General features: G+C 42.3%; 1 protein-coding gene across 1 annotated transcript in view; it reads left to right on the forward strand.

Annotated features, from left to right (window-relative positions):
* LOC126484618 (centrosomal protein of 290 kDa-like) overlaps nucleotides 1-14,315 on the forward strand; it is a 209,353-nt gene that overhangs the window by 140,959 nt on the left and 54,079 nt on the right. Inside the window, exon 19 of the mRNA XM_050108205.1 lies at nucleotides 9,535-9,674. Coding sequence (XP_049964162.1) covers nucleotides 9,535-9,674 — 140 coding nt within the window. The remainder of the gene's footprint in view (nucleotides 1-9,534; nucleotides 9,675-14,315) is intronic.

Here is a 14,315-nt window from a genome sequence, read left to right on the forward strand (position 1 = left end):
ACTACCCTGTTCTGACATTGCTGAAACTCACCCTCGGTCATCTCCACATGTCAATCCCTGTCTTCTGCCCCTAGTAGCACACCTTCCTCTCTAATCTGCACAAGTTTTCCAGCTGCCACTAACTTCACTGAATAGGTGTGCACCATGTAACATCGAAACACTGGATGCTTGCTTGCTAAAGGTATCCCCACTGATACGTACAACCATGCATTATCTGTTGCCACATCTACCACCACACCATGGTAGCAGAACAGCAAGTTATGGCTGCTCAGCTCTGCTACTAACTGTAATTCCAGCAGTAATTTTCCTTGCACTCACCTCAACCCCCTCAGATACTGCTCAGGTGACAGCAAGACTGGACTTCACTTTCCTGATGAGTGGCTTTTTGAAAATACATTAACGCCACTGTTGTGTCCATGTACTATCACTTAGTGACTGTAGTAGTCACTTGTTATTCTTGTATCTAACACTTGTGTCTTTGTACTGCTTCGAAATCCAAGCTTAGAGTGCTAGTTGAGGCTCTGGCATAATTCATACCTTCCTTGGTAAGCTGTCAAAGCATGCTTATGTTGTTCAACATGCTGTTCTCCAGTTTCACAATCTGGATGGAATGCCACCCCATAGTTGCTTTTTTCAACTCCATTAACACCTTTGTGGCTTCAACTGTTTTATTCAATGTGCTCATGGTGCATGCATCTGCTGTCTCATATATGGTCTTTAGTATTCTACCACCGGCATCTATCCATCTGCTTTTTACCGTGCTGGACTCGTGAGGTACCAATTCTGATCACTTCCTATATCTGCTCCTTTAAATGTGCAAATGCCCCAAGTAACTTCCAGCACTCCTTTGAGCCCTCTCTCAGCATCCCGTTACTATTTTCTAACTGTTGTATCTCTGAAAACACTTCCTCCAACATCCTTATCCCACAATTCCCACACATTAAACACTAAACTGAATTACCACCTTTGAATGGGTAACAGTACTTCTTGTCACCTAAGAAACAGAACTCTTCTCTGCAGTTGGTGATCTTGGAGTGCTCCCATTCAACTCCTAGTAAGAGGTACAGCACTGCAAAACTATTATTCTTCTTTTTTGGTCCTTCTCCCATATGGCAGCCTGAGAAAAAGGAACAAAATCACCTCCCCACCCCTCCGAAGCCTATTGTTTCCAAACAATACAACTTAGCATACTAACAATAAATCCTACTCTAACACAAATATACAACCTTATATAAAACAATGTTAATCCTCTAATATAACAAGAAAAACAATCAATATTTGACAGAATAATTGTGTAGATAAAAAAATGTACTTACTAAGTGGTGGCAGAACACACACACACACACGCACACACACACACACACACACACAAAAGAAAGTTATAGTTAGACAAGTTTTCAGAGCCAGTGGCTCCTTCTTCAGGCAGAAGGGTGAAGGGGAAGAAAGAGGGGTGAAGGAAAAGGACAGGAAAGGTCTAGGAAAAGGGGTAGATTTCAGGAAAGTCACCCAGATTTGTGGGTCAGGGGAGACTTACTGGATGGGATGAGAAGGAAAGACAGACTGCTGAAGACTGCATTGGATGAGATTCGAAAATCAAAGGTGGAAGATGGGTAATATGCAAGATAGAGATTCTTGCTTTAACATCGTGTGCGAGTTAATAAGAGTGAAAAGCTAAGTGCATCGTATGTAACAGAGGTGGGAGCGGGTCGGTGAAAAATTGGTGCCTAAGACAATGAAAGATGTATAAAGCTAAAACAGAGTGAAGAAAAGACTAGTTATTGTGAAGAAATGCTGAGACAGAAGAAATTAACATAGATTAAGACCAGGTGGGTGGCAAAAACCAAGGATATATTGTAGTGCAACTTCCCACCTGCAGAGTTCTGAGAAACCATTCTCACCTCAGTCTTACTGGACATAATTACTCCACCATCCTAGTTCAAAAGCAGCTTTCCTGAACATCATGCCCAATCCTGCTACTGCTGATCCCTCAAAAAGAGAAAAAAAAAAAGAAAAAGAAAAAAAAAAAACTTTGCAGCACATCACTAGTCACTCAATATTATCCTGATCTGGACCGTATTAATCAGCTACTTTGACAAGGCCACAAATTGCCTGAAATTATCTCCAGTCTGTCAGAGGTTCTGCCCACCACACCTAGAATAGCTTTTCATCACTCTCCCAATCTCAGCAATATTCTTATCAGACCCTATGCCCCTTCTGCACCCATCTCCCTACCCTATAGCTCCTATCCCTGTGACTGTCGCACTGCAAGACTTGCCCTATGCACCCTCTTACCAACACCTATACCAACCCTATAACTGGCAGAACATATACTATCAAAGGGAGCGCCACCTGAAAAATGGCACATGTCATATACCAGTTGTTAATGTAAACACTGTGAGGCCTTTTACATTGGCATAACCACCATAAAATTATCAATTAGGATGAATGGGCATAGACAGAGGGTGTATACTGGCAACATGCATTATCCTGTTGCAGAGAATGCTCTACAACATGACAGTCGTGACCTCAGTGCCTGTTTCATCACATATGCCATCTGGATTCTTCCCCCAGACACGTTTCTTAGAACTCTGCAAGTGGGAACTTGCACTACAGCATGTCCTTGATTCTTGCCACCAATCTGGTGTTAATTTACATTAATTTCTTCTGTCTCAGCATTTCTTCATAATAACTAGTCTTTTCTTCATTCCGTTTTAGTTTTATATATCTTTCATTGTCTTACCCATATATTTCTCTGCGTCCCCCTCCCACCTCTGTTACATGTGATGCACTTAGCTTTTCACTCTTATTAACTCATGCACAATGTTTAAGCAGTAATCTGTGTCTTGCATATTACCCTGTCTTCCACCTTTAAGCTTGTAGGTTTTCAAATCTTATCCAATGCAGTCTCCAACAATCAGTCTTTTCTTCTCATCCAGTAAAGTAAATCTCCCATGAGCTGTGGTTCCGGTTGACCCTTTCCTGTCCTTTTCCTTCACCCCTCTTCCTTACCCTTCAACCCTTCTGCCTGAAGGAGGAGCCACTGGCTTTGAAAGCTTGCCTAATTATAATTTTCTTTTGTGTGTGTGCTCTGCTGCCACTTGGTGTGTAGATTTTTATGTACCCAATTAAAATGTTAATGCTCTGTACTATACACAAAAAAACCCAAAAATCACAAAATGCAATGCATGTCAATTGTTTCCTGCCCCAGTGCATGTTGTGTGTGAGATATCTGAAACTCCTTCACTTGTTATTCATCCTTCTGCTTCTTCTTCTTTGCCTCTTTCCTCACTTTCATTCCTACCTCCTATGTAATTGCTTCTGGTGCACCTTGGAATGGTTGTAGAAGCCCAACTTGCACAATTTTTGACCTTGTTGGTAGCTTCAGCTTTACATTTACTGGTGATGTGGTCTCAATTACTTGGTATGGGTCCTGGTATTGTGTTACAAATTTCTTCATTTTCTCCTTCACAGTATTTGGACTCAAAAACATCACAATTGGCCTATTTTGCACTGAGGTAACGTTCTCACTCACTTCAATGCCTCTTCCTGCTTCTCCAGTGCCTTAGTATTTTGTTGCTGAACCTTTTTCCAAGCTTCCCTCACTATTCTTGCAAATTATATATACATAAAAACAAAGATGAAAGAATAATCATTTTGTGGTGCGGTTCTTCTTATTGTCTCCGTGCTGGCAGGTCGATAGACGCACAAGAGTTTGCCTTTACAAATGTCTGCTTGTGTCTGTGTATGTGCGGTTGGATATGGGTGTGTGTGTGTGTGTGTGTGTGAGTGTATACCTGTCCTTTTTTCCCCCTAAGGTAAGTCTTTCTGCTCCCGGGATTGGAATGACTCCTTACCCTCTCCCTTAAAACCCACATCCTTTCGTCTTTCCCTCTCCTTCCCTCTTTCCTGATGAAGCAACCGTTGGTTGCGAAAGCTTGAATTTTGTGTGTATGTTTGTGTGTCTATCGACCTGCCAGCGCTTTCGTTTGGTAAGTCACATCATCTTTGTTTTTAGATATATTTTTACCACGTGGAATGTTTCCCTCTATTATATATATATAACACAACTCTTTCATCGGGTCTGACATGAAGTTCATCCTTTGGTTTGTAATTATTGTTTCCAGCACCTCATACTTCAATATCCACCTACTAACTAATGTTGCATGATTGTGACTGCCTGCTAGTCTGGCATCAGCAGCATCTTAATGTAATGAGAAAAATAATCTAGTCAGCATGAAATGATTACCTGCTGGTATTTGGTTAAATGGTCTTAACACATCCAACCCAATGAAACTAAATGGTTCCGTTGCTTCTGCAACCTCTGCAATGGTACCTGCTTCTGATTCGCCATCCTTCCACCAGTGCTTCTCCATCACTCTCTGATTCATTACCCTGCATCTGCTATGAAATGACAAGATACAATCATACATCTCATGTAGTACTTCGTGCTTCAGTTCTGATGGCACAGCCACCCATGGTCATAATTTTGTTTTCCTACACAACAATCTTTGATGCAAGCAAAATTCCTGTTGCTAGCCATACTGTTTACACTCCTTGTCGGCACTTTATGCTGTTCGCCATTCAACAGCGTCCTGACCCCACACTTCTACTATTGCCGTTTTCCTGTTTAACCCATCTGCATTTCCGTGCTTCTTCCCTTGTTTGTGGATTGCTTTGTGCCCAAATTCACTGAGTTTTAATGTCCATCTTTTCAATCTACTGGATGAGTTCTTCAGACCTAGTAACCACTTCAAAGTAGCATGGTCTACTACCTTTAACTTCCCTCCATAGAGGTAGCACTGGAAGTATGTCATTCCATACAACACCAAGCTAAGCCTTTCTCTCTCCATTGTAGAATAATTCTTCTCCTCTCTGTTCAGCTTTCTTGATGCAAAGGCTATAGATTGTTCATGACCATTGTCCTCATGGCTCAAAACTCATCCAAGGGCATGGTTTGATGCGTCACGTGACAGTATAAACTTCTTCTGATAGTTTGGAAACACCAACACTGAACTCAATCTTAACAGATTCTTTAATTTGACAAATTCTCCGTGACATTCTTTTGTATGACAGTTACGCCAAACGTTATCAAGAATTGTCACTGCCTAAAATTTGACAGCAGTAATGTACATGAGAAACTGTGTGCTGTGTTATAGGATATATTTCAGATCCTGTTGTATTAACTGAAAAAGTGTCATTTCTATAGAAGTGCATAATCTGCCAATGGTGATGCATTATAAACTAAAAAACCAGTTTTGCCAATAAAACATTTCTCGTGCAGCTCATGGGGTATAGAAGATGTCTTTTAATAACCTTAACACCATTTTTCAACAATTGTGTAAGCAGTTGTACAATATCCACAAATTCCTTCACGGAAGTACGATATTAATTTGTGAGACCCACATAAGACTGTAACACCCTGGTCGTTCCTGGTACCAGAAAATCTTGCACTGCTTGCACTAATCTAGGATCAGTTCTTACTCCGCCCTTACTAATTACACAGCCTAAGTAGTTAACTTCTTCAAATGCAAAGTGACATTTCTCAGTACTTAGTGTCAAATAATCCTGGAGAAGATGACCACTCTGATGATTGCAATTGCACTCTGTCAGCTGAGTGGTGGTGGTGACAAGCCGAAGGGTCCCTTGGAAACACTTCTGACAGTAAAGAAGGTTTTATTCAATTTCTGTACATGCTTCATTGTTGCAAAACATGCCACACACTGTTGATGTTGGCCGGCACTGATGTGCAGGCAGGGGCTTCTGCCGTGGTGAGAGGATGCCATCAGGCACCCCACAATGCTGATGGTAGGTCTGTGGATGGTCAGTGGCCTCTGTACATGCCCCATATATCCATAATTAAAAACATTTTACATTTGGTGCAAATACATTTCTTCAATCCCTTATGCCTGTTGTTTCCCTCATACGCCAGTGTCAATCTAACCTCTGTATGAAGGTCTTTAGGCACCACAGTGGGCACCCTCGTAGATGACTTTTTTTAGGTGCCAAACCTCTCAGAAAAGCATCAAGCCCAAGGTGCTCAGTTTCCTGTAGCAATACTTTGTTTATCTCCTCATTCTGTGTTAACTCATAATCACACACATTCAGTTTCCTAATCCTATCTGAAAAATCTTCGCCTGATTCATTATGCCTTTTGGAAACCACTCTCAATAGCTTGGGGAAAAACCATGCACTGCACTGTTTCCCACACCTTTGTTAATGCTGGCCTGAGTTGATCAAAAGTCTGTGTCTTGCACAGCACCTCTCTCCACTGTACAAACGACTTCGCTAATCCTGTTAAACATAGCCTTGCTATGTGTAATGATTGCTTATCTGATCAACACCCTATGTGAGATCCTCCACAAATGCTAACACATTGTCAGATGACTTACGAGAAAAGGGAGAAACAAGGTTAGCAGCAGCCAGATCCAGTCCTAGAGACTGTGACTTCAACATCTCTATTTCCTCATTTTTCTCTGCTAGTTTATTATCGGAAACCACTTTATCTGTTCTTAATTGAGCTACCTGGTCCACCAATAACTCTATAGCCTTCTTTCTAGTGACACCTTGTGACTCTAATTTTGCCATTGCTTCACCATTATCATTTTAAAGACTCAGAATTAATAATAACCCAAAATAATACAAAAAATAATCCAACAATAATCCAGACAGTAAGCTCTTTGGCTACCTATCCTACCAACCTACTTCTTTTGTCTAATTATGAGCCACCTGGACACTCTACATTGTCTAGCCTTGCATCCAAACTGATAATATGTAATGCCCAAAATGATTACATGTAAAACAAACAACTGCTGCTAACTTGGCACAAGGGCAGAATGCCCAAGCAAGTTGTACTGTGTTCAAATGGCTCTGAGCACTATGGGACTTAACATCTGAGGTCATCAGTCCCATAGAACTTAGAACTACTTAAATCTAACTAACCTAAGGACATCACACAAATCCATGCCCAAGGTAGGATTCGAACCTGCAACCATAGCGGTTGCGCGGTTCCAGACTGAAGCGCCTTTAACCACTTGGCCACACCGGCCGGCTGTAAAACACACCAGTACTAACAATTCATCTCTAGAATTTCCCTTAAACCGTGATAACTCCTCCAGTGTTACAAAAGTAACCCTACTATTATCAAGTTCTTAATCCTCAATCGCATGATCGTCACCACAAAAGAACAATATGGTATCTGTGAATTTTAAAATTTTCCTGGCGAATTGACTGTTCAAACAAATTTCGGGCTTGCAGCCGGTCGTCATTCAATACTTCGCACGATATTTCAACTGGGCACCTGCCAGTCATCTTCAGGTGAGGGCGACTGAGTTCCGCTGTTCCACCAGCGAGGGCGCTGCCGGCGGGCAGTGTGGTTCAACTATCAAGTTTTCAACGCATGCACAGAATACTTACAGTACGCTATATATTGCGGAACGGAGGACGTTTTCGCCAGTCTGCGACGGCTCACCTGAAGATGACTGGCAGGTGCCCAGTCGAAATATCGTGCGAAGTATTGAACGACGACCGGCTGCAAGCCCGAAATTTGTTTGAACGATATGGTATGTCTCACACCAAATGACGATTTTGTAAGCCGTGATGCGATGTCGTGCTGGGGAGGGTAGCACATCCTCTGCTGCTGACTGTAGTGATGCCGGCTCCCCTGGCACCACTCTAAAGAGTGCCTGTAGGAGACAACTACTGTGGTACCACTCTGAAGAGTGACCAGAGGTGATGACCACTTTGACACCACTCTGATAAGAGCAGTTGGGATGAATGGGAGTGGTAGTGATGGCAAGTTGGGCCCTGTGGAAACATTGCTGACAATAAAGAGGACTTTATTCTTTCTCTGCGCATGCTTCATCCTGGTTCGGCGAGGCAAAACACACCTCATTCTGTTGGGGCTGGCTGAAGCTGATGCTTGGGAGGGGCTTCCACTCCATTGACAGGATGCTACATAGGCACCCTGCAATCCTGACGGCAGGCCTGTGGGTGCTCAGTGGCCTCTGTAGGCCATGGTTGTGATGTCAGCAGCATGCTACTGGTCCATCAGCACTGACACCTGGGATGGTCCCTCGTCCACACACTCAGCCACTGTGGAGACTGCTGTGCGTAGGATTTGACCCATTGCTCTCTGACAGGAGTCAGACAGCAGCTGGTGCTGTGGCACTAAGCCTCTGGTAGGGCACTTGGCACTGGTGACTGCAGGCATGGACAGCAGGTTGGTGGTGTTATGGCACCAAGTCCCTTGAGGAACTTAGTGTTGCCAGTGGCTGCTGCTGGTGATTCCTAGTTGTTTCGCTGTCCGGTGTGGCCTAGGTGTCACACTGGTGCTGCTGAACTCTGGCAAAAGCTAGTGACTCTGCCTCAAAATTCAGACATGTTTATATTGCTCTGAGATGCACTTGTTTCACTAAAATCTGGCACCTAATTGTGTCACCCATAACAAGAGACTTGCCCTGATTTGGTGACATCACCCACCCCACATGGTATGGTCGTTTCCTCTGTATACTGCAGTTTTCCGCTGAGTTTAGCTAGCCTTATCTCGCAGTCCCTGTACAAGCACATTCGAACGTTAATTAATCATAACTTTTGGGACCAAGAGGCGGCCGGAATGCAAAAAAAGTGTGGGTAATTAGGGGAGAATGAAACACATCACTCACAAAGCTCAAAATAATGTAGTAAATCAAAATTAAATAAAAATAATTAATTTCTAATAAAGAAGAAAACAACAGAAAATTTTAGTCACAGCAAATCTATTTAGAAAGTGTGAAATGTTTTTTGTTTCAATTTCTTAAACCTTGACTTTGCGACTATGTCCCACCACTTCTTTGTGCGCAATTTGTTCATAGCTGTAGCGGTTGGCTGTTATTACAAATATCGGAGGGCAGTCTTGAACTCATTCTTTGCTACAGAGTGCCAAATCTTTTGGTAACCCCCTGTTAAAATAATAGATAATGAGTTGAGCTGCCACCAGGAGAAGTGATGGGAAGCTGAATTGTTATGTGATTTAAATCCTCATATATAAAGGCATGGAATATGATATAACACCAGTTTGGCAGAAGCTGATATGTTGTGGACACTATGTGGATTGAATTGGTTACTAATTTGTAAAGATTTACTGCAATGACATGCTGTGGAAACCTTCACATGCACATAGATAAAGAGCATTCTTCTCCATAACAGACCATAGGTCACAGATGGATGGAGCAGCATGATAAAGTGTTATAGATTCTGTTTAAGAAAGAATCTTAGGCAGTTAGATGTTGATAGTAATTGTTTCTGAATGCTGAACACTGTTTGAACAACTATATTTGTGTCCCTAACACCCATTATAAAAGGAGGCAGCTTTTAGTGTTTAGTGAGACTTCTTTTGATCATATGATAAAAAATTGGTCATTTTGAATTTGTTGCATTCCTACGGCGTGAACTGGTCAACTGAAAATGTTAACTTAATGTGTTAATTTACCCCTTCATCTGTTAACAATAAGAAGTTGACTGTATAATGTTTTTTCGCGTCATCTTTTCCTTCCACAGGTGATTCAGCAATTGTAAACAACAGAATCCAGCTACTAGAAACTGAATGTGATTATCTTCGAGGCAAACTGCTCCATTGTGTAAGCCGTGAGGAGTATGAACAATTACAGAAGAAAAAAGAGGATGTTGAGTATAAGATAGTAAGTAATTTAAATAAAACTTTTTGTTGTTATTTCATCATGTTATTAATCCTGTCCCACTCATTAATTTCAACAATTGTTAAGTATGTGGATGCATGGTGTCTGTTCTTTCAGATGTGTCTGAAAGAACAGACTCTATACTTTCATATAATTGATTTGGCTCAGTTGGCAATGAACCCACAAGCTTCAGTGCAGATGGAAATTTTCGTTCGGTCACCAAAGTAGGAATCTGAAATTAGCAGGCATACAGGACACGATGGGGACTGCGGATAGGTGATGCTGGGTGGGGATGTGACTCAGCCAGAGAGTTTGCCGAGGTAGTCCATGCATTTGCAATAAATACCATTTCTGGGTGGCGCAATGATTAATGCAACTGCCCAGTAAGCAGGAGGTCCCGGGTTCAAGTTCCAGTCTGGCACACATTTTCATTCATCACCGTTGCTTCTGAATAAAGCCTTGAGCAGCTGATCTCATCAGTTCCTTCCCCTTCCTTTCCTTTCTCACTCTCCATCTCCAGTTTACATAAACTGTTACGCAGTCTTCTCTGAGGCCACAAACTGATCATAGTGCAGCTGATGTTTAAGAATGTGCAAAATCGGGTAACTGGAAATATTTGTTTGATGACAATGAAGATAGCTGAAAAGATTGTGTTCAGTAAAGATTTTGACATTGAATTTTACAGAAGAATTTGAATGTAAGCCACATAAAATTTGTGCCCAAGCCATCATCAAAGTGGAACTGAATGTTCTCTGTAATGAGATTTCATAAGATATGCTGGACACTACCATCTATGATCTTGAGTTTATAACACTGTCGTAACTGGATATGAGTGTTGGGTATATACATATGATCGTGAAACAGGAGCATAATCATAAAAGTTTTGGTTAAGTGACAATCAACAGCCATTAAGTACTTGAGAAAATGTTTATTATCCATCAGCTGTTTATTATAAACATATGAGTCTACCGGTTGGAGTACAATGGAAGTCCACAATCAATAGTTAAGTGCAGCACCTGTAGTAGGAGTACTGCATCACAGTGTATTAATCACTGTCATGCTGTGTTACTATTGTAAGTGCTGCACTGTACTATTGATTGTGGGCTTTCATTATGGTAACTTTGATGTTTCCAGAATGAGATTTTCACTCTGCAGTGGAGTGTGCACTGATATGAAACTTCCTGGCAGATTAAAACTGTGTGCCCGAGTTCGAGTCTTGGTTGGGCACACAGTTTTAATCTGCCAGGAAGTTTCAACTTTGATGTTATATGAGTCCATAACGAACATGGAATATGCATGACCAAAACCAGTGGACAATATGTGTATAACAAACAGCTGATGGTTAATTGCATTTTCTCAAGAGCACAGTCATCACAGTGGAAGCATTTCTTGTCTCCAGCATGAAAAAAAAAAAAAGTGACCTGTTAAATCTCAAAGTGGTGGTTGATGTCTTCCTTGAAAGTTTTGGAATTGTATATATCAAATACACACCAATAAGACCAGCAGTGGCAAAATAGCACTATGAAAAATTTCTTCTTGATCTCCTTGCTGCAAAAGATAAGACCTCTGGAATCCAGAAACTGGCAGCTACATTATGACATTGTCCAATTTATCACTGCACTTGATCCAGACTTCCGTAAAAACTACTAGCTGAGTTAACAGACAATCACAAAAAGTATTTATTGTGTGAATTCTGATTTTCTCCGAAGACATTATAGAGGTATGTGTGTGCTTCATGCATGTATATATTGTATGCATCTGGTTAGTCAGTAGGGAATATTAATCACCACTTTCAGAACATTTATTTGCTGAATAAATTTACTATCAAAAATCTGTATATGTTTGGGCATTATTGAAAAAGTCACAAGTGCAATGCGAGAAGGAAGATGGCATACACTAGCATATAATGAGTCTAATGTTGGTGTAGAAAGAAGTGAGTTAAATAGCTGTTCAACAGTCTACCCACATAAATACAATGTCTGCAGAAAGCAGAAGTGTTTTCAAGTAAATATCAAAATGTTTCTCTGTAATAGATTCCATCTATTCCACAAAGTGAATTTTGATCAGAAATACGTTGTCAATACAAAATTGTAAATGTCCAATCCGTAGCTTCATGAACAGGCGACATGTTCATCATCGCAAAGCTAGTTGTGACAATGAGCTGTGTTACAGGTAGGTTACCAGATAATGTAAAGAGAAGTTAGACAAGTGAAGCAAAGATAGGGAATGGAAAGGGACAGAACTGAAAAAAGAAAATAAATACACACATAGCAACAAAAGACAAATAACCTGGTGTATAGAGTGGAAGCATATCACAAGGAAAAATGAATCAATGGAAGATGGAATGTGAAGTGTCCTTTGCCAGGTGGCGTGATTGGCTAAAGTGAGATATACACATTGCAATAAAACTGTTTATTATCGATACAGAAAAAAGAACTTGAATACAAAGTCCATAGATGAATGTCCACAGAACTGAAGTACAAACAAAACTGTCTTTCCTAGACATTGCCTTAGATGCACCTTAAAAATGAACCCTATAGTTCGTGGCAGGCAGTGGAGCAGGGGAAACTGAAGATGATTGTCATTATTATCCAACCTGGCACTGGGAAAATGTCCTTGAGATGATGGTACTTCTGGGAAGTCGGGTGCTAATAGTTGTTGGAGATGATGGCTCAGATGACAATAGCTTCCAGAGGGATGACCGTATTTTCAGGACATTGAGTGTTGGCAGTTGTCAGAGGCGACGGCTCATACGTTGACCGCTATGGTGGGAAGATGTGCGGTGTGGCATGGCACCCGGGAGTGACAGATGACAGTCCTGCATATAGTCAGTGACAGGTGCTCAAGGTGAAGATGATGGCTCTGTACAGTGAGCTGCTGGTATGGCCAGTGTGAAGACCAGGTACATACCTCCTCAGCATGGTTCAGTGGCAGGCAGTCTTAATAATCCCCAGGGAAGGGTACATTCGTGGCCCTGTGAGGGCACATAACGGAGCAAAGGGAAGTAGTGTCCTGCCTATAGCACACTAAGTCCCAACAGGCACGCTGCCTGTCGGTGAGGATGGTGCCCCTGCATGATGTGGCAGTTGCTGGTGGCTTGACTGTACACAGTACCATGACTTCTGTTTATAAATAATGTCTGTGGTGAGACAGGTGCCATACCTGGCCCATGAAGCTTACACATTTGTGTGGTGGTGCCCCCTGCATACACCACATCCCACCACCCTTAAAAACAAGTGGGACATCTGTCTTAAAGAAGTGCCATACCCAAGGAAGGAGGCAATAACACAGCTGCCAGCACTGGTAGTACAAAACAACTTGCACAAAGCAACAACACAGTCAGCCAGTGTGTAATCATGTGCCCGAGAACTAACCAGTACAATTCTAAGTATTATAGCACAACCTTTCACACCAATAGCTTTGAATAGAACTGAAACACTATGCATAAAAATAAGCCTAGACATGGCATGGACACTTGAGTAAGACTGCACAAGACTGCAGAGGATGGAGTGCAGGACCAGTGACATCCGATACACAAGACAAGAGAAACTCATAAGCACTGCTTAATAACTTCCAAAAGCTCAGACAAGGCACATGAATATACTGAACTGAATTACTAATTAAAGCAAAAAATGATCCCAATAGAACAAACACGTTGAGTTTCCATCGGGGACTGGTAACTGGCCTCTGCATGCAATAGTGGGCAGACTGGGCATAGGCGGGGCTTGCGGCAAAATTTCCATGAAGGCACAACCAAAGGCCCGGAAGGATACATGACAGGATTGATGGTATCAGCAAGAATGGTGAGACTGGCAGCTGGGCCAGCAGCAACTATAGGAGCAACTGCTGATACAGCTGCAGTGACACCAGTGGGTCAGCTGAGACAGGGCTGGTGATGTGTGGACTGACGATTGGACAGATGTGATTGCTGACAGGCTGAGTGACAACTTTGGAGGTTGCCCAAGAAAGAGCTGGCACTGACAGGACTGGTGAACTGACTGACATAATCACCAACAGACGTGGCAAAGACAAGAGGGCTGGCTGTGACAGGTCCAATGACATCTGGACTGAAGAAAAGGCTGATGTTGCCGCCGACATGCGTGGGAGTGCTGGCCATGAAAGGGCCAACAACATCAAGACTGACAACTGGACTGATATTGTTGATGACAGGGGTGTGGCCTAGGGGAGGGCTTGCACCAACAGGAGGGCCTGCTGTGAAAGGGCTGGCTGTGACAGGACCTGTGACAACTTGAGGGCTGGTCGTGACAGGGCCAGTGCTGACAGGACAGATGCCAATGATGAGATAGTCAGTGTCCAAAGGCACCACAGGCAAGGTCTGATCTGAGAATGGCAGAACTGCCACTATAGAACTCTGTGAACACAAAATCTAGGGCTGCACCACACAACAACACTGCATAAAACCTGACTTAAGGTGACCCAACTTGCTCCCCAAATGAAACCTCTGGATGCCGAGCCCAGACACTGTTCATGAACAAGCTCACTCAAACACCTTGGGGAAGACTGTCCAACATTAATCATGAATGAGGTATGTGCACTGCTCAGCTGGAGGGAATAGTCCAACAAAAATCCACATAAAACTGTCCCACTAATAAGTTGCCCCTCCTTCTGACAGTCAAACACCCA

Source organism: Schistocerca serialis, chromosome 1 (genome assembly GCF_023864345.2).
Source record: "Schistocerca serialis cubense isolate TAMUIC-IGC-003099 chromosome 1, iqSchSeri2.2, whole genome shotgun sequence".
In the NCBI taxonomy this organism is placed as follows: Eukaryota; Metazoa; Arthropoda; class Insecta; order Orthoptera; family Acrididae; genus Schistocerca; species Schistocerca serialis.